General features: G+C 53.5%; 1 protein-coding gene across 1 annotated transcript in view; it reads right to left on the bottom strand.

The window, feature by feature from the left end:
* The window catches only part of CYTH4 (cytohesin 4), a 30,171-nt gene extending 7,324 nt beyond the window's left edge, over positions 1-22,847 (bottom strand). Inside the window, exons 1-8 of the mRNA XM_059934844.1 lie at positions 22,767-22,847; positions 14,268-14,350; positions 12,267-12,331; positions 10,994-11,060; positions 9,359-9,477; positions 7,604-7,684; positions 5,910-6,022; positions 3,943-4,091 (exon numbers count right to left, since the gene is read on the bottom strand). Coding sequence (XP_059790827.1) covers positions 3,943-4,091; positions 5,910-6,022; positions 7,604-7,684; positions 9,359-9,477; positions 10,994-11,060; positions 12,267-12,331; positions 14,268-14,350; positions 22,767-22,785 — 696 coding nt within the window. The 5' untranslated portion in view covers positions 22,786-22,847. The remainder of the gene's footprint in view (positions 1-3,942; positions 4,092-5,909; positions 6,023-7,603; positions 7,685-9,358; positions 9,478-10,993; positions 11,061-12,266; positions 12,332-14,267; positions 14,351-22,766) is intronic.
* Between the last annotated feature and the right edge of the window lie 841 nt (positions 22,848-23,688).

The raw sequence follows: 23,688 nt of genomic DNA, 5'->3' as shown, positions 1-23,688 counted from the left end.
AAGCCCCGCTTTACCCCTCCTGCCCTGGCCCAGCCTGGCCCTGGGATTCCCCAAGTGGCGGTGGCCGGTTGAACAAGGTCTGTGTTAGCAAGGCCTTGTCAGTAAAGCTGGCAGCACAGACAAATATTCCGAAGGCTCAAGGAGGTGAGCAGGGGGACAGAGAGGGCCTCATCCTTCATGACGCCCACAGGGAGCCCCATGGCAGCTTTGGCGGGCGCCCTACAGCCTACACATTCTGCCCCCACAAGGGAAACGGCTCAGCTCACCCACATTTCCTGTACCTTGTACACCCCAGGCTCCCCCCGCCCCCGCCCCCTGTACTAAAACATCCTTGCACCTGGACTTTCTGTCCAGGTAGCTCCAGGGGGTTGACACTCACTGCCCACCTGACAAGCCCCCAGGCTCCAGGAGACTGTGAATGACTCCCATCTGGCTAATCAGAGCATTTCATCCTACTGGTCATAGCAACGGGTTCAGAGAGGGACCTGTGACCCATGCCAGTCAATAAGCCTTAATTCAATAAGCCTTAATTCTGGGACTCTAGTTTAAAGTATAAAGCAAGATGGAAGCCTGGAGCTGCCCAGGCCATCTTTGCTGCAACTTGGGGAAAGTCCATTTAAGAGGGAAGCCGACTTGGAAGAGGAGGTTGCTCAGAGATGGAGAGACCAGACTGCGCTCTTCTGACCTCACTGAGCAACTGGATCTAGCCGAGCCTGAAGCCAACCATCAATCCCCCATCTTTTCCATGATATGAGCTGAGATTCCTCCAGCCAGGAAGAAACTGGAAGCTGGGAAACACGGCCAAGATCTCCATCCCCTAATCTTGCTTTCTGGTCTCTGCAGAGGGAAGGGCTTTGGAGTCAGACAGACATGGGTTTGAATCTGAACTCCTCACAGACTGAGACCCTTGGCCAGCTACCTCTGTTGGAGCTCAGTTTCCTTCGCTGTAAACTGGGGATGGTACCTGCTGCCTAAGGTTGTCGAGATGACTTAATGGGCCCAGTATATGGTCAGTTCTGATGGAGATGCTTGGACAGGAACCCAGGAGGTCCGGCCTTGCCTGCAGCAGAAGATGCCCTGAACTGGGGGACTGTTCCCTTGCCCGGACCTCGGTTTCTCCACCTGTGACACTGGAGAGTGGACAAGCCCTCCTTCTGTCCTCTCTGCTTCTTCCCCTCCTCCACCCTTGCTTCCTCTCTGGGCAACCCTGTCAAGGTGAGTGGTGCCAGGTGCTTGAAGTGCTTTGTCTGCTTCTCAGGAGAACAATGTGAGGTCAGTGTCATCAGCCCACTTTGCAGATGGAGAAACTGAGGCCCACACTCAAGGGCACACAACCATAAGGGCAGAGCTGGGATTTGATCTCCCATCTTCTGAGTCTACACCCTGTACCTTTGGGCTGAGTTTCTTAGGCACTCGCCCCGTCCCCATCGGGGTGGCCAGGGCAAGACCCGCTCAACATGCCTGAGCCCCAGCTCCCATCATGCACCTCTTTGAAGCCTTTCCCAGCTGCGCACCCTCATGGTCACGGGGTGACCTCTCTTTAGGTGATGTATCTGTGTCAATTTAATTTCATAAATCAGGTCACTTAAAAATGTTATGTGTCCTGGAGAATCCTTCTGCAAAGCTGCAAACTGAATACCTGAAGGTGCTTAAAGCTGAGTCCTTGCTTTGCACATGGGGAAGATGAGACCCCAAGAGAAAGCAAGAGGACCCCCGGTCCTGAGCAGCTTCCTGTGAAAGCCTTGAAGGGCAAGGACCACGCCAGTGTGGTTCACTTTGTGTCCTGGGAAGCTTCTGGATTAATTAGCCAGTCCAACGACATAGGTGCTGTGCTAAACACCTTACTAATCCTATAAACTTACCTACACTAATCCTATAAACCGGGAGCTCAGAGAGGTCAAGCCACTTACCTAAAGTCACACAACTTGAAAATGGGGGAGCCAGGACTTGGATGTGGCTGTGACTCCAATTCTTTTCCCTGCTCAGTGCCTGCCCCTCTCGGCTGCCCAGGAGGATAATAAACCCTTCCCAGACCTCCCAGGAAGAGCTTGAAGCTAAATTGAGATAATAGACCGCAAAGCCCTATGAGAAGAAAGTTACAAGCTCTATACAAATGCAGTGCATTGTTATTAACAAAAGGCTTGAATTGGGAAAAATACCTAAGGAGGGAGCTGCTGAAGGAGGCTCTTTGGGGGCTGAAGCAATAAAGTGGCACCTGGGAGATCCAACAGGACTGGTGCTGGCATGTCATTAACTCATTACCTGCTGGACAAGGTGCGCCCAGCTTCCTGCCCCAAGTACCACAGTGAGATGCGTTACCAGTTTTCAAATGCTTTTCACGTTTTAGGCATTTTACTAAGGGCTGGGGATTTTAAATTATTATTAATTACTCTTAATAGCGACCTAAGCTACCATTTAGAGCTTGTGCTATGTACCCGGCATGGGCTATGCCCTTTACATTTTTAAAAATTACTACTCACGGCGGCTCTGTGACGCAGACATCATTATCCCTGTTCTCCTGGTTGAGGAAATGGTGGCTCCGAGAGGGTGAGTCATTATTTAAGGTCACCCAGCAGGCAAACGGGGAGATGGGACTTGACCTGGGCCCTAACCTACTCTCAAGCCCTCATTTTATGTCGTGCCCCCCGCCCACCAGGATAAACTGTCTCTGGGGACCAAGGAGGGGGGTGGGCTAAGGGCGAGGCTGTTCTCAAACACCGAGGGGCACCAGAATCGCTCCAGACTCCGGCTCTCCCCCCACCGACCAGACTTCTGCTGTCGGAGGTACACAGGGTGCTGAGCTGCCAGGGTGGGGTTCACACCATCTCCTCCCCTCCTGCCATGCTCTGACCTGGAGGGAACTAAAGCTGTATTGAGCTCTGGGGCGTCTCTGGTCCTAGAAATGAATCGTCAATTCATTTTTGCAGAGCCAGGCTTTGAATCTCACTCCTGTGTTTCTAAAACAGCTCCTGGCTCCACTTTGCCCATAGGAAGTAGGCAAGCTCCTAAGGCTGTCGTTCGAAGCTATGGTCTCTCTGGCCCAACCTTGGTGCCCATCACTGTCTGTATGTATCCAGCTGGCCACTCTGGAAGCCCCTCCCTTTACCAGCCAGGTCAGGTGCTGGCCAGTTCCTCTTTCTGGAATGTCCTTTCCCTGCTTCTCCTCTGGGCAAACTCCCACTCAACGTTCAAGGCCCAGTTCAAAAGTCACCTCCTCTGTGGAGTCTTCCAGGATGGCACCCTTCCCCTGCTCCCAGGAGAGTGATAATAGTGTCCTCTGTGTCTCCATAGCTGTGTCTCCTACGGTCAGCGCAGCATGAATCACGCAGGGTTATATAATTCACATGTGTATCATCCTCCCACCAGACCCTGAACGTGGGTGTACTCATCCCTGGGTGCCCCATGCCAGGCACAGGGCTTGGTGCAGTGTAGCAGGGGTGGCGGCTGTTTGAGGAGGGGATGGGAGGCCTGGGTTCTGCTCGACTCTCAAGCTGATGTGTAGCCTGTGGAAGACCTGTTCCTTCCTCTCTGAAAGAGGGAGGGGTTTGAGCAGAGTCTGGGGATTTTCAGCCCTGACCCACTGAGAGTCTAAGAATCTGGGATTCCAAAAAAGTAGACCTAGGCTGTGTGAGGCACCCTTTCTGGAAGGTGTGAATGATGGGTGCCCAGAGTTCCCCAAAGGCTGAGCTCTGGGAGGACCTCCTGGGTGTTCAGTCTTGGACCTCCTTCTTAAGATGGGCCCACTTGGGAAAGCCCTTCTCTGGACCAACCTCTTCTGTGATGGTCCCTCTCAAGATAGTTACCAACCTGGGAGGACCATCTCAGCAGCGCCCTCTCCTGGAGTGACCTATCTTAGAGGAGCCCCTCTTGGGCCATGGACCTAAGGACAGGCTCTTCCTGGATGCCTGGGGACGGGGCTGGGTGGGGCCACACCCTTCTTACCCGCAGCTGCTCCTCAGGCAGGTCACTGCCGTCATTGATGCCACGGTTCATGGACACAAAGCGCTCGAAGGGCGGCCTGTCCCGGACATTGGGGTTGTGGAGGCTGGTGTTGAGCATGATGATGGAGAAGGACAGGACGTAGCAGGTGTCTGCGGGACGGGACAGCGGTCACAGTCTTGGCCCTGGCCACTCCCCCCTCCCCTGCCCCAATCCCTTCCAGGGGCCAAGAATGGGCCGTTTCAATGTCCTGAAGGTCCACTCTGTCCTCCTGGCTTGGCATTTGACGCCTGGCCTCGCCTCCCACGCTTATGGGGCTCCCTGCTCCAAACAAGCTTCAGTTGTCAGTTCCCGAGCCCCTGTGTGCCTTCCCACCCCCCGCTGGGCCCCCTGCCAGGCACTCCCTCCTCTTCCCTTTCTACCCACTTAAACCCTCCCGCTCTTTGGGCTCCAGCTCCAGCCCTCCTCCCCACCGAGCCCTTCCAGCTCCCCTGCCCACTCTGTTCTCTGCCTTCTTGGAACTCAGAGGATGCTTATTGCTGGCAACACTGTTCAGGGCTTCGTCACGTGCCACTTGGTAATCTTATTAGCATTGTGGGGCTCCCGGAGCCGTGCTCCTGTTCCATTATTCAGACTTTCATGTGCTCGGGAGCGAGGCTGGGCTGAGCGTTTGGGAAGGAGGTGATCGCTACTCTATGATGTTTTAAAGCCCTGGGTCCAGAGCCAGGGAAGTCCAGCTGTGTCCCCAACTCTCCGGTTGACCTTGGAAAGTACCTGAGTTCCCAGAGCCTCAGCTTCCCCATCTGCAATATTAGGAGGTTTAACTTTGAAGTAGCTTCATGTTCTAGAACATCGATGATTCTACCTCTGGTAGCAGTGGCACTAATGTTGGTGCTTGCCCTGTGCTAAGCTCTTTACAGCCCTTGACAACACTATGAGGTAGGCACTGTTACCACCACCATTTTACAGATTAGGAAACTGAGACACAGGGAGAGTGAGTTACACGTCCAAGGTCACAAAATTAAGTAGTGAGACTGTGATTCAAATCTGGTGCTTTAAAATTCCTTCCTTCCTACAAATATTTATTGGGTACTTCCTAAGTGCTACAGAATGGGGATTCACTGGTGAAAAAATCTGTATGGTCCCCACCCTTGTGAGACATTTAGACTTGTGGGGCTGACAGATAACAAACAAGCAAATCCCTAATTTGTATATAACTACAAGGTAGGCAAATGCTCTGTAGGACTTGCCCATGGATATACTGCTGAAAAGCTCCCTTCACGTCTCGGAGTCTGTGTTCTGCAGGGACGAGAACACTGATGACCTTGTAGAGTGGATGTAAGGATTACATGACTTTGCATGGGTAAAGCACTTAGCACATGGGGAGTGCTCAATATGTGGACTTGGTTATTGCTATGGTATCTTCAGACCCAGAGAAGAGGCCAGGACAAGCCTGCCATGATGACTTTTCGCCCACCATGTTGGGGGATGTGGAGGACTGAGCTTTGCTGATATCTTTCTATACCCCTTTGCGCCCTGCACTGCTCAGGCTGTTTCATGCTTCTGTGCCTTTGCTCAAACTAGAACTCCTGCCCAAAAGGCCATTTCTCCCCTTGACCTCCTGGAGAACTCCTATTCATCCTTCAAAACCCCATTCAGACCTCAGGACCTCTGGGAAGCCAGCCTGGACACGCTGAGTCCCCCATCCCTGCCCTCAGATGAGGCACTGATGCCTTAGCACCCTGTGCCATTATTTCCTGCCTTCTCTCCCAAGGATCATGCCCTGAGGCAGCTCTGCCTGACAAGCACCCAGCAGAGGGCCTGGCACAGAGTTGGCACTCAGTGAGGGTTCATGAGGGGATCTGGGCTCCCAGGGTCTGGGTGCTTGGGAGAGACCTGAGGGGATAGAGAGGCCGAGGTGCCTTGGAAGGCAGATTTGTGTCTGGCAGGGTCCCCTCCCACACTGGCACCTGTGGATTGGAAGACACCTGGGTTGCAGAGGCAGTATCGGGTGGCAAAGGTCTCCATCATGCGGTCGATCTTCTGGGCCTCGCCTGGCAGTCGGAAGCTCCACAGGAATTGTCTGGGGGAAGAACAGAACCATGGGCAGTGGAGGTGGGGGAGGCTCTCAGAGGGGGCTTAGGGGCTTCCCCATCCCCCCACCCCCTAAGCTGTTCTGTGTGTCCCAGGCTTAGTCTCTTTATCCTGTAAATGAGAGACTCTGCACCTGTCATCTAGGCTCATGGGTGTGTGGGGGGGTGGTCAGTGGAATTTGTTCTTCGAGCACCAAGACTGCAGGAGGGATCCAAGAAATGCTTTTTCTTCTAGAATACAGGAGCTGAGCGGGCACACCCCTCTGCCCATCTGAGACCCAGCACCATTTGCGTGCCAGTCCACCTTAGCCCTGTGGATTCCCGGGTTCCGAGGCCCCTCCCCGCCTGGCCACTGGGCCCTGGGATTTGACTGTGGGACCCTGGAGGAGTGTCTTCCCTTGGCTGGGCATCCCTCTCTTAGAAGTGAATGATTTCCACAGCTTCCAACTAAGTTCCCCAAGGGCAAGGGCAGTGCCTGCTCCTCTCACATCTCCTGCTGAGCTGGGACAGCCAGTAACTGCTCAGTAAAGGCAAGCTGAGTGAGTGAAAGAATGAACAGGTGAATAAATGAACAAATGAATGTTGGAGACTCCCAACCTACCCCTCTCCTTTAAAAAGCATGGGAGTCAGAGGGAAGGCCACATTGCTTAGATGGTGGTGGCTTCTTCCTTCTCTGCCTAGCAAACTCCTAATCATCCATCAAAGCCCAGAACAAATGCCCCCACTCAGGAGCTGATTTTCCAGGCATCATCTGCAGCAGCAAGACTTACTAAGCACTTACTGTGGACCAATTCTAAGCATTTTCTCACTTAGTCCTCACCCCCCTGTGAGGTTGGTACTGTTAGTATCCACATTTTACAGATGAAGAAACTGAGGCACGGAGAGGTTTTGTGTGTGTGTGTGTGTGTGTGTGTGTGTGTGTGTGTGTGTGTGACTTTCCCAAGGGGTGAGTAGCAGAGATAGGATATGAACTGAGCAGTCTGGCTCCAGAGCTTGTGCTCCTAACGCATATACTGTAATGCCTCCCATTGTTGTAAAAATGAGTAGCAACAATAATATCCTAATTAGAAAATAATAAGTAATAATAAATGCAGTACACACTAAGCTGCATTAATAAAATAAGTAAAACAAGCACTAATCCAAAGAGCAGTGGGATGGGAATGGCATCATAATAGTACTAATGATTATGATTAAATATTATTATAATAATGATGTAATATGATAACAGTAGTAGTGGTAACAAGCCAGGTGCTCATCCAGGCAGCCCACACCTATTATCTCATCTAACCTCAGCTCCATGTGGGGGATGATGTCATTAATTAAGTTTATTTATTTATTTATAAAAAAATTTTGTTTTTGGCCACACCACGCAGCTTGCAGGATTTTAGCTCCCGGACCCTCAGCAATGAAAGCGCTGAGTCCTAACCACTGGACCGCCAGGGAGTTCCCTCATTTATTCATTCTTTCTCCTGATGCCTTGTTTGTGCTGTTAGCCATGTGGAGGGTGATGCCCCAACCCTTCCTGCCGTACCACCCTCGAGGGTCAGGCCCCTGCCCCCTGGACCACTCACCTGAGGGCCTGGACGAGGTTGAGGTTGGCGAACTCGTGGCAATCTACAAAGGCCTGGAGGACCTGCAGGTTGATGGGGTCCCTGGCGAGGAGGCAGAAGGGAGGGCGGGACACACTCGGGCATTTGCTGGCACCCACCTCCTGGGGCCGGTCGAGGTGGGGGAGGCCAAGGAGGGGAGAGATGTCCTCCTTCTGAATCCAGCCACCATCTGGTCTGTTCACATCTGTCTGAGCCCACATCACTGTCCCCCCGCCCCCTCCCACACACAGCAGACGCCCCACCCCCCCGACGGCTCACCAGGACTGTCCTCACCCGGGAGGGGAGCTCTGGTTTCAGAGCAGCCTGCCCTGAGTCAAATCCTTCCTCTGTCACTTCCTTCCTGGGTGACCCCACACAAGCCACTTGACCTCCCCAAGCCCCAGTGTACACATCTGTAAAATGAAGAGAAAATGCCCACCCCCATTTCCTTCCCCTTCCCAGATCTGAAATCAGAAAGCGCTGCCCTTCTTGCCACCTGGGCTCCCTGCTTGCTTAGGAGAAGGAGAGTGTCCTCTGGGGAGCCTGGGGGAAGGGTTCCTGGCTTGCTGGCCCAGCTCCACGCCCGTCCCCTATAGTCTATCTGCCACCCAGCAGCCAGAAGGGTCCCCTCAGACCACTCCTCTGCCCAGAACCCTCTCAGGGATCCCCACCTTGTCACCTACTACTTTCTCCCTTCCTCTCTCTCTTCCAGTCTCACTAGCCTGCTGTTCTTTAAGCAGGCTTCTGCCCCAGGGCCTTTGCATGCACTGCTCCCTCTGCCTGAAATGCTCTTCCCCCAGAGCTACACTGCTCACCTCCTTTAAATTTCAGTCAAAGTTCACCTTCTCTGTGAGACCCTTTGTGTCCACACTATTTAAAGTCACAGCCTTCGAAGCGTGGTTCCCAGAACTTTCTCATCTCCCTTCACTGCTTTATTTGTATTCCAAAGAATTTATAATTTTCTAACTTATTTTACATATTTTGGGATCTGTCTTCCCCATTAGAATGTACCTCCTTGAGGGCAGGAGTTTTTTTATTTTGTTTTGTTTTTGTTTTTGGCCATGACACGTGACTTGCGGGCTCTTAGTTCCCCGACCAGGGCTGAACCCAGTCCCATGGAAGTGAAAGTGCCGAGTCCTAACCACTGGACATTCAGGGAATTCCCAGTAGTTTTTTTTTTTTTTTTAACTGAAGTATAGTTGATTTACAACAGTGTTATTTTCAGGTGCACAGCAAAGTGATTTGGTTATACATATATATGTATATATCTGTATTCCTTTTTTCAATTTTTTTCCATTATAGTTTATTACAGGATATTGAATATAGTTCCCTGTACTACACAGTAAATCCTTGTTGTTTATCTATTATATATGGTAGTGTGCATCTGTTAATCCCATACTCCCAATTTAACCCCCCTGCCCGCCCCCCCGACCAGGAGTTTTGCCTATCTTGTTCACTGGTGTAAATCCAGGGCTTGGAACACTGCCTGGTACACGGTAGATACTAAAAATATCTACTTGTTTTCTAAATGAGTGAAGGAAGGAATGAAGGCAGGCAGGCAGGCCTTGGTTCAGGGTCTGGAGGGGCGTGATCAGTTAGCCTGCTCAACCCCAGGAGTTATGACTTTCCTAACATGACTCATTCCCTTACTTACCTGCACACACAACCCCCTCACCCACACCTGTGCACACCTGCACACCCTCATTCTCTGCCTCTCTAAGGCCCCACCCTCCTTACCTCTCCCCCAGGTAGGTGCCGATGGCCGTCTTGTTGAGGCCCTCGCCCTTGTACAAGAACTGGGCGATATCTTGGACATCAGGGGTTAGCAGCTTGTGCTCAGTGAGATACTGGATGCCCTGGAGGTGGTACACAGAGCCTGTGAGTAGCCCCGCCCAGCAGCTGGCCTGGGAGGAGGGAGGGAGGGAGCCCCCGTGGCCAGAGCCCTGGGCCTGGCATTCTAGCATTGGCAGAGCTTGTTCCGGGAAGTTGTGTCCCCTCCGTAAAAGAAGTTGCCTTTGTAAGGTGGTGAGTTCCCCATCAGCAGAGATGTGCAAAGAGAGATGGGGTTCCTGCCTTGAACCAGGTTCATGCCAGGTGCTCCCCAGGGTTCCCTTCAGTCAGACACTCTTTTATGATATGCTTCGGTGATTCTATGAATTTATAATTTTAAGATTGAATGATTCAGCCCTTCCTTTTGTCCCCCTTAAAATTCATATTATTTAAACATAGTGTTTCATTTTTTCTTACAAGTAATCTATGTCCATTGTATAAAAATTAGAAAAAAACTGCTCAGTCAAAAGGAGAGGAAATTGCTCAGTCCTACCACTTGGAGGTAGATGGTTTCCTGGGTGGTCCTTTCCTCCCTTTTCTGTGTGAAAATGGGAGTGTGCCTCGCCCGATTTTCTGATTTGACAATATCTCAGACATCTCTCCCCACAACCCAGGCACTTGAAGTCTGTCATCTAATTTTAGGAGTTTGAGGGGTTGGTGTCTGGTTTTCTGTGATGATGCCTTCGAGCCCCTATCCCTTTTGGAGAAGAGGCTGCTGGGATGGGGGGACAGGTTGTGGAGGGCTCTGAGTGACAGGCAGATGGCCCAGGGGACCCCTCAGTGGCCCCTCCCTGAGGGGCGCTCAGGCAGGATCAGGTAGGAAGTGAGTTAGCGCATGCGTGCGTGTGTGTGTGTGTGTGTGTGTGTGTGTGTGTGTGTGGTCTGTGTGGTCCCTGTGGATGGGGGCAGGGGTTGATTGCTGTGCCAGTGGGACACGGGAGGCCTGTGATGGGGAAGAGGCAGCCTTCTAAGCGAGAGCAGTAAATTTCCAGGGACCCCTTGGCTTCCCTGACCCCACCTCCGTGTGTCAAATTGTGGCTTCCTCCTGTCTCAGCTCCTACAGGAAAGGAGCCCAGGGCCACCTGGCTGGGCGAGGGGTGGGGACTGGGGGTGCTCTGGGGCCAGTGGGGGTGGGGCCGGGGGTGGGGTTAGAGCGTAGCTGAGCCCTGAGCGCTCAGGGCTCCACGCCAGTGTCCCAGGACTGGCTCCCCCAGCTGAGGGGCTGGGAGACACTTCCGGAGACTGAGCCCCAGAGTTTAAGGGCCCCACTGCCCAAAGTCCAACTCACAGAGCAGGGGACAGACATCACAGACCCCACCCCATCCTCCTGGCTCCCACCTCATGCCCTGGGGCTACTATGCTGTGGGAAGGCGGAGCCCCCAGCCATAACAGGCGCAGGATAAGATGCTGAGCCCGGCAGGGCTTCAGTTTCCTCATCTGTAAAGTGGGTAATTGTGTCAGTTGAGGGGAAGAAGAGGACATTGTGGAGGGACCCAGCATGTAGCTCTCCCGGCCCCCTGACTCGGCCCCCGCACTGCCTACCTTCACGGGGTCCATGTTGAATTTCTTGCGCCCGATGCCCAGCTCCTTCTCCTTCTGGGCCATGCGGCTGTAGACAGGAAGACATCAGCCTGGACGCCCCCGGACCCCGGGACACCCCTCCAATCCCCGAGGATGCTTCCCTCAGCTAGAGCCAGTATTCCCTAAGGGCCTCCAAGTGGGGCTGGAATCACCGGGGAAAATGTGAGAAATGCAGGGTCTGGGCCCCTTCCTGAGCTATGAGACCATATTTCCAATGGGCCCAGCTCTGGAGCTGTGGCCTCAGGAGCCAGAGATGCTTCTGGGGGGGGGATTTAGAGGGGCTCCGTGCTTAGAGGGGGAGCAAGATAACAGGGAGGTTGGGGGTGAGAGCACAGGCTCTGGAGACAGGCTCCTGGTGCAAATCCCACTCATCTCTCTGGGACTCAGTTTCCTCATCTGTAGAATGCGGTGACTCTACCACCTGCCCCCCAAGCATTGTTGAGAGGTTAAAGCATTGAAAATAGCTAGTGTTAGGTGCCGTGTAAATGTTATGTTGTTGTCATTGTTGGGGCTGGAGACACAGGGGCAGTGCACGTGTGTATGCGGGCGTGAGTGCATGCACGTGTCCGGGCTAGGAAGGTGGAGATCAGAGGCATCAGAGAACTGAAGGCTGGCAGGGGCAGGGTGGGGATCTCCTGGGACACCGTACGGAGGAGTCAGTGCCCTGGGGCCCTAGGGGATTATGTAGGGACCAACCTTCTCATTGTACAAGTGGGGAAACTGAGGCCCAGTGAGGGGAGGACCAACCGCAGGTCACAGAGCCAGGGGCAGTCTTCCTATAGAAGGAGTGGGGTTGTGACATCTTATGGGTGGAGTGAGGTGGACCAGCCTCGGCCTTGCCACAGGCCAGGCTCCTGTCCCCGTAAGGCCCCTGGCTTCCTTGTCCTCATCCTTGGGGCTGAAATTCCCCTCTCCCTGGCCCATCCCAGGATGCTCCTGGCCAGCGATTGGTCAGGGGCTGGGTCAGGGTGGGTTAGGAGAGACTTTGGGTGGAGGAGGTGGGAGAACGGGGTTGCTGCTGAAGAGAGGGGCTGCTGGAAGCAAGGACCAGACCAGACCACGGGATGGAGTGTCAGGGCCGCCCTGTTCCTATTTCACCCCCCTATGCCTCCCCTCTGGGGGTCCGACCCCTGATTTCACCAGGGCCTGGACTCATTCACTCTCACTCATGGCATGTGACATCCTCAGGAAGCCACTGTAGCAGCTTCCCAGGGTCCCCTGCCGGGCCCCTCACCTCTCCTCTGCTGTCTCGAAGCAGTCGATTTGAGCAAACACATCTGCGATCTCGTCCTTCAGCTTCTGTGGGGTGGCGGGGGCAGGGTGGGGAGGTAGAGTCAGGGGGCGGAGCCTGGGACAGAAAGGGCTTCACGACCCCCCCCGCCACCCCAAACACAACCATTCCCACTTCCAGGCCTGATTCCCAAACCTCTGTCTTGAGCTGCCACTAAGGGATCCTCCCCCTGGTGGATCCCTTTCCCGAATATCTCATATCCTCAAAATCCCAAGCCAAACTTCTTGCCTCTGTTTATACCTAGTTCTCCCGGGGCTCCTCTCTTGGGGTGAGAGAGTCCCCAGTCCCTAGCCTTTCCCCCACTCTATTTCTGGTCTTCCCATCTCTCACCTCTGCAGCTGAAAAGTGTCCCACCCTTGAGCCAAAACTTCCAGACAAGCCCTCCTCCACCCAGCTGCCATCTTTCTGAAGCACAGCTTGGTGCCGGCCCTTCTTCCGCTCAAACTCCATCCATGGCTCCTTACTGCCTCCCCAGGCAGGAGGTACAAACTCTCACCCAGTGGTCAGGCCCCGGCTCCTCTCTGGTTTCCCTCCATCCATCCATTTACCCTGTCCCGCTCCCTAGACTCTGTGGCCACTACGAGCCAGGTGCTATGGGTCAACAGGGTACAAGATGGCACAGGACCTCTTCTCAGGGACTTTGCAATTCCTGTGAAATTTACAGGACACTGAGGCCCAGAGGTGTGAAGGGACACGTCCAACATCTGACTCCAAGCCTGTGCTTTCCCTGACACCCCCCAAGCCTTTTCCATCTTGACCCGGCGGGAGGTGCCCAGTGGCAGAGGAGACTCTCTAACTCTTGGCAGCAGCAAGAGCCCCCAAAGGCACCCCAGCCTTCCCTCACCTTCCTCCAGATCTTTGGGATGGGGGTAGTCCTAATAGGGGTTTGTCCTGGGACCCAGGAGCAGCATGGGGCCTGGAGCCTCTTTCTGAGCCGAGTCAACTCCTGTCCATGTGAACTTGACCAAGTCACTGAGTGGCTTCCCCACAAATAAAATGAAGGTTCACTCGTAAGTATTAACTGAGTACCTACTATGCTCTGACTATTGGACTCGGGATATAGTGGTGGGAAACAGACCCAGGCTCTCCTTACATGGAGCTCACCCCACTGGACTTTGGATCATAGGGCAGATGAAATGACCATGCAGAAAATGGTCAGAGTAATGGTCTAGAAAGAGCCTGGCACATGGTAAGTACTTGCTGAGGGAGTTATCTTGTGCCTTCATCTTTCTCTGGAATCTTAGGTGTACACGTGTTGGGATGGGAGGTGGGGTCCCACCAACTGCAGCCAGAGTGGACAGGGCAGCCCCTAGAAGGAGAGGCATTTGGGCTGAGAATGAACTAGGAGAAGAAGGAGCCATGAGGAGGAATTAGGAGAGTCTCAGGCAGAGGGGACCGTGAGTGCAAAGGCCTGGGGGCAGGACCGAGCATGGTGGCACATTCCAGGAGCAGAAGCAGGGTCTGTTTCAGAAGGTGGCTGAGAATCAGATGAGCTGATGCCTGAGAAACTGGTGAACTGACAAGTGCCGGGCAGATAATGGTGTTATCTTGACCAAATGGTCTACATTTTTTGGGGGGATGAATCTGAGGTCCGGGTTGGAGATGAGACCAGACTGAGGCCATGCAGGTGGGGCTCTGCACATAGTAGGTGCTGAACTGATTGTTCCCTTTCTCTCCCCTGCTCTCCTGGCTCTCTCTGAGCCCTGGCAGCTGAACCCAGGAGTGGGGACTCCCCTGGGAATTCTGTTCTCCCCACTCCTGGGGGCCGGGGCTGAGGCTACATGTGGGCTGGAATCTGGCCCCGCTCTTGGCCCAGGCTGGGTCAGGAGGTGTGCGAACGTGTATGGCTGCTTGCTTGTGGGTATGTGTGGTTTGAGGGTGTGTCAGCACGAACATGTGGGTGGACAAGAGCATGTGTATTTGTGAGCGTGAGTGTGAGCACACCTGGATGTCCTCCAGAAGCTGCTTCCGATGCCATTTGATCCGCTGCAGCTCCTCCGCCTCCCCGCTGCTCAGCTCCCCTGGGTCTGGAGAGGAGAGAAGAACTGGTGGTCCCTGGCTCATTCCCCGCCCTCACCTCCATCACTCGGCTCCGGCCACCCCAGCTAGCTCTCACCTCCCCAGGGCCCGCTTCCTTCTAGAAACCCATGACTTGCTTGCCCTCTTCATCCAGGCCTTGGCTCAGATGTCACCTCCTCCAAGAGGCCTTCCCTGACTGCCTTGTCTAAAGCAGTCCCTCCCCACACTCCCCTCCTACCAGCTTTATGTTTCTTCTGCCCCTCTGGGTACAGGCTGCCTAAGCCATCTTGTTTACTTGCATCTTTTGTGTTCTACTCATTCCACTCAGCCCCATGAGAACAGGCACTTCAACAGTTTTGCTCACTGCTGTATCCTCAGCACCTAGAAAGAGCCTGACACATAGCAGGTGCTCAGTGCAATACTTGCTGAAGGCATTCATCCTTTGCTGCATCTTTACTTCTTCACTGGATCGCGCATCTGTCACTTATTCATTTGTTTGTATGACCAGGAAGTGGTGATCATTTTGCCTCACATCCCATTGGCCAGATGTAGCCACACGGTTACAGCTACCTTCATTACAGCTGGGTAATGAGCCTTTAATAGGGTGGTCCTGATATCCTTACTATGTAAGATGGGGAAACTGAATTTGGGGGGACATTTCACAGTGCCCGCCCCAGACACTCAGGCACAGAGAAGTGAGGTGACCTGGCCAGGGTCCCAAAGGGGCAAGTTGCTGAGCCAGGGTGGGACTTGGGTTGGGATGACTACAAAGTCTGAGTTCTTTCCTCATCACCTGGAAATGAATTAAAGGAGACACAGGTGTGCCAACGTTCTGGCAAGATGCTATGACCATTTCCCCACCTGGGTCAGCTGACTTACCTCTACCCACCTCCCCCACCCCCCCTTCCTGTCCCATCCATAACACTCTCCTGGTCAAAATCTCCATGGAATCCTTATTCCATAGGGGGAAAAGTCCCCATCCAGCCAGCCTTATCCCCACCATTCTCAACAAGAGCCTGCCAGCCCAGCCTGCCTGCTCCTCACTGCCCCCAAATGGTCTAACCCTCAGTCTTACTTCTCCACCTTTGCCTCTACAGCTCCTCCACCCTGTGATGCCTTTTCCTGTCTGCCCATCCAAATCCTCTCGACTCCCAAGTCCTAGCTTTGGGAGGCGCCTGGTCACGTTTCTTAAAGGTTTTGCAAGGACAGATATGATCTCTTCCAAATAAAAGCAGAGAATATCAAGAGGTCCCTTTCCCTTCTTCCCCTCCTGTTGACTGAGCAGTCATCTTGGACTTTGAGATGTTAGCTGGGTATTGAGATGGCAGAGCACCAAGCTAGAAGGGGGCTGGGCCCTGGGCAACCATGTGGAGAAGAGACATCATGTGCACCTCCACCAGCTACCCACTTGGACTTTTCAATGAGAGAGAAATAAGTTTTGAGAATGTCTCAGTCACTGTTATGCTGAGTCTTTTTGTTACATCAGCCACACCTGAAACTCAACTTATACAGTGTCCTTGTCTCTGAAGCATGAACCATAACCTAGACGGTGGTTGTCAGGATTAAAAAAATCTGAATTGTGTCAAACGCTCAGTGAGGATCTGACGTGCGGTAAGGGTACAACACACGTATAATGGGAGCCATGTTGTGTCACCCAGTTCTCCCCCTCAGGACCAAGGCACCCACTCCCTCAGCTGCTGTGTGTGTGTGTGTGTGTGTGTGTGTGTGTGTAGCCTCCTGATGACTCACAGCTGAGCCCCTCCTCAGGAACTTACCTCAGCCCAAATGGAGCTGCCTCGCCCAAGGATACGCCTCTCCCAAAGGGCAGTCACTACATGAAAAGCCAAGAGCCCTTGCCTGGTTTGTGGACCTGAGCAGGTTTTAGATCCGAGGCCCTACTGACTGAAGGAGAGGCCAGGCCCCCGGAAGGAAGGCTCCTGCAACACTGTGGCAAGTGTAAATGGTAATGATTCCCCTGTCAAGCAGCCAAGATGGGTCTGACCCACCGAGTCATAAAGTCGAGTGAGCCCAACAGCAATCCTTTGTAAGTGGTTCACCCAGGAACAGGTGTGAGCAGAGACAGAGACAGATGGCTCCAGGAAGCCCCAGGGACAGGTGACACAGACCCCCATGTCATCCACTTGCTGTCATTCTGCTGTACCAGGTCCCTCAGCTCATACTATGTCTTTATGGATGGGTCCCTTGTGACCTCATGACAAAGGAGAAAAATGCCTGAACTTGGTTCCAGGATGGGTGGCTCAGTGTTTGTGTACAAGTAAAACTGGACAGCTATTGAACTACAGACCTGCTCAAGGTGTTCCAGAAAGAGAGTGGTGAGAAGTCCTCCCAGTGAGCAGAGCTTTGGGTAGGGCACCTGGTCATCTATTTCATGTGGAAAGAGAAGCGGCATGAAGTAAGAATATACATGCATTCATGGGCAGTAGAAGATGCCTTGACTTCTCGGTCAGGAGGAAGGAAAGAAGGAAGTTTGGGAACAGAGAGGTCCGGGGAAGAGTCAAATGGGTGGCCCTATGGGAGTGGGCACAGAGTATGAAGATTTCTGTAAAGCACACTAATGTTCCCCAGGAAACAGCCACCACAGGAGAGGCACTAAATCACCAGGCAGATAGAATGACTCAGCCAGTTGACATCAGCCAGTCTCTGACTGGCTAGCTCAGTGCTGGTACAACGGTACACGAATGAATGTGGCCTCTGTGGAGGTTCTGTGTGGACCCACTCACCCAGGCTCTCCAAGCTACCACCACTGCTGAATATCAGACCTGCCAGCAACAGAGACCCATTGTTTCTTGAGAAGACCAAACAGCAACTTGGTGGCAAACCGATTACATTGGATCCCTTGTTCTGGATATGGTGGCCTTTCCTGCCCACAGAATCTTGGCCAGCACCATTATCCAAGGGCTTGATCTGCTGACTCAGAACACTGCAACATATCACATTAGACTAAAGGACGACCCTCTTTACAGTACAGGAGGTGTGGGAGGAGCATGTGGCCATGGGATCCAATGGTCCTCTTACACATTTCACCACCAGAGGATGCTGGCCGGATGGAGGGATGGAGCAGCCTATGGAAGGTGCTGCCGAGGTGTCAGCTTGGAGATGATAAACTGCTTGGATGGAGCATGGTCCTCCAAGATGTACTATACACCCTAAATCCATGACCATTAGATGGCGCTCTTTCCCCAAGAGGTAATCTCCTGGGATTCAGGGACAAGGAAGGAATAGGAGTGGTACCATCCTTCTAGTGACCCACTTGGGAGTTTTCCTTTCTGTCCCTGCAACTATGAGGTCTAGAGATCCTGGTTTCCTGGGGGGTGGGGGGAGGTGGCACTTTCACCAGGGGACAAAGCAAGAGTCTCATCAACCTCTAAATTCAAACACACCTACTCCATGCCAGCAGCTCCATGTAAATTATGTCATTTAATCCTCACAACTCTTGCAAGTGGATCCTTCTCAGTTTAAGACACTGAGGGTCAGAGAGGTGAAGTGACTTGCCCTGGGTCACATAGCCAAGAAGTGGCAGTGCTGGAATCAAAACATTAGTTTGCCAGCACCTAAGCCTCCATCCCAGGAGAGGTGGATTCTGCATGCCTTTGGGGACATGCAGGGACAGAAGGAATGAGGGGCCATCCTCACGGAGACAGGAGCAGGGCCATAGCAAGGGAGGCAGCGTTAGAGGCTGGGACCTGGAACTCCTCTGTCAGGAGTGAAGGGAGGCTGAGTTCCAAGGTGGAAAAACCCAATCACCTCTAGTTGACTTTGGGGTGAAAGAGCAGACTTTTGTGTTTTGTTTGTTTGCTTGTCATTGTTTTCCTGTTGGCTGGGGCTTGTGTCCTGAAGGCCTGTTTCTGGCCCAGGGCACACCTGCTGCTGGAGGCCACATGGATTCCAGACAGGCTGCTTGTTGGAGAGAAGCTGGGTGGGAATTCCGTGTTTCTATTGATAATCCCCGATGTGGATCCCATGGCTGGGTCCCAGGCCGACTTCTCCTCTCTCCCCGCGGGGTCTCGTTAATCCCCCTCTCCCCTCCTGGGCCAAGGAATCACACACATACCCTCAGCTCCAACCCCTTCCCCGAGCTTCAGACCCTTCCATCCCCCTGTGTCCTGACCATCAGCCTATTTGTCACTGTGACTGAAACGGAACTAGAATTTCCCGTCAACCTGGCCTTCTTCCTGAGTTCTCAAGCTCTGGGAATGGCCCCCCAGATACCCCAGCCAGAACCCCAGGAGGCACCTTGACATGCACCCCCTCTCTCAACCTTGTGTCCATCACCAAGCCCTGTCCATCTTCTTTCTGTTTCCATGGCCTCCACCCCCCACACAACCCTGGACTCCGCTGTCTGGATGACTGAGGGCCTCCTGAAGTCTCGCTGCCTCCACTCTGCCCCTCCCATTGTCCTGGGGATAAAGCCCCCAAATCTTACCGGGTCCACCGGACCTGCTGGTGCCCCACCCTCATCTCACATTGGGCCCGCCCCTGCCCCAGGCTTGAGGCCTCCTGGCTGCCCTTCATGTGTTCCAGTGCGCTCTCTCCCTCCACGGGCCTTTGCACATGCTGTTCCCCCGTGTCTGGAATGCCCTTCCTTCTCTTTTCTGCCTAGCGGCTCCTACTCATTGTCTCCATCTCCTCCCAGGGGCCCTCCTGTGCTCCGTCTGGGCACACCCCCTCCCTCACCTCCTTCCCATCCCCGCAGCAGTTCTGGGATCTTGCTCCCTAAACAAGCCAAGCTGTTGGCTAAGGAAAGGCATGCTGGTTGAACACCTACTGTGTTTCAGGCCCTGGGGGCTCCAGGCTCTTGCCATCCACTCTCTTGTTTGATCCTGACCACAGCTCTGGAGGAAGGTATTTCTAAATCTCATTCTATAGATGAGGCACCCAAAGCTCAGAGAGGTTAAGTGACCTGCCCGAGGGGACACAGCTGGAAGGGGGCAGAGTTGTGATTTACACTCATCTGGGGCTCCAAGGCCACAACCCTCACATCGATCTTCAGAAACCAGGTATCTCTGCGCAAATCATCAAAACCCCATCAAGACGCTAAGCTTGGATATTCTGACACAGAAATGTTGACCACGGCTGACCACCAAGGAGAATGAAGACAAGATGCTGGATGATGTCTACAGTCTGAGCCCCTTTCTCTTTTTGGGTAAGAAATAAAACAAGGCCAACATGGTAGAGCTGGGGAAAGTGCTTTTTTCTTTTTCCTGGAAGAGTGGGTTGGCGTGAGGGTAGACAGGGGTTATTTGCCTTTTTTTTCATGCAGCTCTTTTCGTGGTTTGACAGGCGCATTCCTGAACCCTCTCAGTCCACTGTCCCCTTCTGTCAGGTCCTGACCCCAACAGGTGGCAGCTGGCCGAGTACATCTGAACCCTGAAACAGTGCTGACAGCCCCGAGCCTGTGGCACTCATCCCATGGTGCATGGGGGGATCTTCCAACCCTTCACCTATTTGTTTAAAAGCGGGGATTTCTCTCCATTTCAGAGCTGACGACACTGAGGTTCAGGGAAGGTGACAAGGACACAGCCTGAGGGGGGTCACTTCTGATTCCAAGCCTAGTGATGATGGAGTTTCAGGCACTGGTACAGCTCATGGGAGATGGATTTTAATGATAATAATAGTGACAATAATGATAAAAAACACAAAGGTATTAAAATGATGGTAACAACCGCCACCACCGCCACCACCATGAGCTCTGTTTACTCCTCACTGGGCTGTGCTTCCCACACCTCGTGAAGGCCACCCTTGGACACCGACCCACACACCCCGCGGCTGGGCTGCCCTCCGCACCCCGTGCCCAGGCCAGCTGAGTGTGCCCAGGTGCCGCCCCGGCCATCTCCCCAGCTCCTCTCTACTTCCCCTTTGTCCTTCCTCTTTCCCATCATATTTTTAGAAATCTGCTCGCAGCCCGGCTTCCAGGACAGCTGGCCCCGCTTCCCCTTTCCAGGGCAGGAGGAGGGTGCGATCCTGGGGCCCTGAGGCAGAGGATCCTCAGAGTCTGGGTGCGAGGGGGTCTGAGATGGGAGGCGGCTAGCAGAGCTGCACCCCGCCCCAGCCCCAGAGGGCCTCAGGCGCATCAAATCGTGTGGCTTCCTCCCCCAGCCCATCTGCCTCTATTTTTAATCTGCAGTCTTGCTGCAGCAGCCCCACGGCGGTCTTTGGTCACACTGGGGCTTTGTTGCCTGGACCTCTCAGCTTTTCAGCAGACGTAGGGGGAGGGGACCTGCTTCTGGGTGTCAGACACCCACAGCTGGAGGAGGGCAGGCTGTCCCTTTGCCACCATCCTGTCCATTGTATGAGCAGGGAAACTGAAACCCACAGAAGGAAGAGGCCCATCATGACCACTGGCAGGTTGGTGCACAGCTGGGATCTGAGCCAGGTCGGGCTGACTCCAAATCCTTGTTCTTTCCCCACTTCCCCGGGGTGAGGCCAGGATGATGGTGCCCACTTAGAGATGACAAATCGGAGCTCAGAGAGGGAAAGTCACCAGGCTGTGAAGGACCTCCGAGTAAGACCCAGTCTGGGTAGCAGAGAAATGACCTTCCCTCCCTCCACTTCCTCCAGGAAGTCTTCCCAGATCTCCCTTGCCCCAGGTAGAGAGAGTCGCTCCCTCCCTGGCTGCAGGTCTGTGCCCATTTGCACATCTGCCCTGGGTCGCTGTCCTATAGGGTTTTTCTCCCCCTCCCTCCATTCCCGAGCCAGCAGCTCCCTCAGGGCTGGGCCTGTGGCTGGGTCATTGCTGTCTCTAGCATTGCACAGCCCAGGACCTGCACACCAGAGGACTGCTTATTGAATGAATGAATGAATGAATGAGTAGATGAACTGATCAGTGGAGTCCTCACATCTCCCAAGAGACTGCCTGCAGTGACTCCATCAATCCCTGTCGTCCCAGGACCAGCCTGAAGCAAAGCAGTGACGCACCTCTTGGCCTCCCTGGGAGGCCTCGCCCCTCCCCTCCCTGACAGCCCAGGCTAAACTGGGGCTCTCGCTCCTCTCAGATCTTGTCCTTATTCTGCCACTTATTGGCCGTCCGACTTTGGGCAATTCCTTCCTCTCCTCCAGTTCACCTCTGTGGGCCTCAGTTTCCTCTTTGCTTTATGGGAACAACCATCCTAAGGACTTCTGTACATGAAGACCCCAAGAATAATGGTGGAAAGACAGGCAGTGTGTGGGGGGATTACTTCACTGTTTCTTGTCACCCTCGCATCTGCTGAGTGACCTTGAGCCAGGCACTGCTCCTCCTGGGTCTCCTCTTGCGTCCCTACTTGCCCCTAAGATGTGTTCACTGAGCCGTACAGTCTGTGAGCCACCTGCCCCCAAAAGCCCCCAGGAGAAGCATGGGGTTCGGGGAGAGAGCACTGGACAGGGAGCTAGGAGGTGGGGAGTCATCCTGCCTCCGCAAGACTGTCCCTCTCCTGGCCTCCTTTGTTCCAGCTGTAAATGGGGGCTGTTGAAATGGATCAGTGCTTCTCTGTGTTCCCCAGAACACTTGGGGCGAGGGGAGGCGCAGTGGGTGGGCTCAGACTGCTTTGTTTTAGGTTTTGTTTGAAGAAAGGGGTCTGTTGCTAGCAGGGTTCACGTCATCTGGACCTGGGGAACTGGACAGCTCCTGGCACCCCTTGTCTTCTGGAGTTCCAGGCCATGCTGGAACATTCTGAGATGCAGAGCGCAGAGACTTGGCCGCTCTCCTCTAGGCCTCACAGAAACACAACACAACACAGTCCTGTCCTCTTCCTGTACCAACTGACAGCCTCCTCTCCTGCTTACCAAGTAGGGTCTCAGCCATGGTCCCCTGCTGCTCATCCCCTGCTGGCCCCTCCACGGGCAAAGGTGGTGCCCTCAGCCTCCCCAAAGGCCACTGTCACTCACCAGAGGCCAAACGGGCTGCAGGGCCCTTGTGCCACCCAGACAGTTATCATTCTCACAGACATCATCATCTTCGACACAAACAACCTTTCTCAGTCCCACCTCAGGGCCTTTGCACTGGCTGTTCCTTTGCCTGGAATATTCTTTCCCCAGAAACCCACATGGATCACTCCCTTCCCTCCTACAAGTCTCTGCTCAAACGGTGTCTCCTCTTGAGGACTTCCAGCCACCCATCTTCCTTATCTCACTTTACTGGTCTTCATCCTGCTTGTCACCACCTGACATAGTACATTCATATATTTACTGTCTGTCTCCCCCTCTAGAGCGTAAGCTCATGAGGGCAGGGGCCACGCCTGCTTTGTTCGCGGGACTCCCTGCATATGCAACACAGCTTGGCACCTAGCCTAAGCTCATAAATATCTGCTGCCTGCTTCTGCATGTCCCATCTGTGTTATATCTATTTACACACCGATTCCTGTGAGGCAGGCACTATTATCCCCATTCTACAGAACAGGAAACTGACAGGGCGGCCCAGGTGCTTACCTGGGTGGCACAAGTCCATTCTGAAGCCCCCGGGGAAAGGTGGCCTGTGCTCCTGAGGCCCACTGACCCAGCTGCGGCTCGGGCTGCTCAGGCAGGGATCCGTCATCTCAGCTACAACAGGCCCCTTCCCGTCTGCCCCGCCCAGCACAGTGTGGGGAGGAAGTCCCGTCCTGCTGGGGTCTGGTGCGTAGTCTCTTGATGTAGCAGCACTTCCTAAAAACCAGCAGTTTTGAATAGCGGGGACTCTTTGCATTTTGGGTGTGGGCAAGGGAGGGACAGAGGCAAAAGAGACAGAGAGGGATAAAAAGAGAAAGATGGTGACACAGAGAAAAACACACACACACACACACACACCAGAGGAAGATGATTACTGGAGGACAGAACCTCCCTGCATATAAGCTTAAGGATCATTCAACTTGGACTGTCTAAGCTGAGCCCCATCAATTCCACCCCACAAGCTCTCTTTCATCAACTCTCCCTTGAGCAAAGAAAAATTAATTGAGTGCTAGGAAGGGCTTTGCTTCCCCTCAGTGAAATGCCTGGCTTTTTCCTGTCTAGTGATCAGTCGGGCATTATGTTCAGTTTCCCTTTTCCCCCAGGCTGCTAGGAAGCTCAGTCAAATCTGAAGCTCTTTTACAGCTGTTCTGTTGTAGCATACAGACTTTAAGGCCAGACTCAGCAGTGTGATTCAGCTCTGCCACTCAGGACCTGTGTGAACTTGGGTGAGTCACTTATCTGCCATGAGCCTCAGTTTGCTTAACTACGAAAGGGGAATAATAATCCTCACCTCAGGGTTATGGAAAAGATGGAGGGAGATAATGTGTGTAAGATGCTTGGCTATTCAATAAACACTATCTTCTTTACCCTTTTGGTTTAAATTTTCTTTGGGGGTTAAAATTCATAATTTTATTGCTTGTGCCTT

The sequence above is a fragment of the Balaenoptera ricei genome, chromosome 10, assembly GCF_028023285.1.
Source record: "Balaenoptera ricei isolate mBalRic1 chromosome 10, mBalRic1.hap2, whole genome shotgun sequence".
In the NCBI taxonomy this organism is placed as follows: domain Eukaryota; kingdom Metazoa; phylum Chordata; class Mammalia; order Artiodactyla; family Balaenopteridae; genus Balaenoptera; species Balaenoptera ricei.
This window is presented reverse-complemented; position numbering and strand designations above follow the sequence as displayed.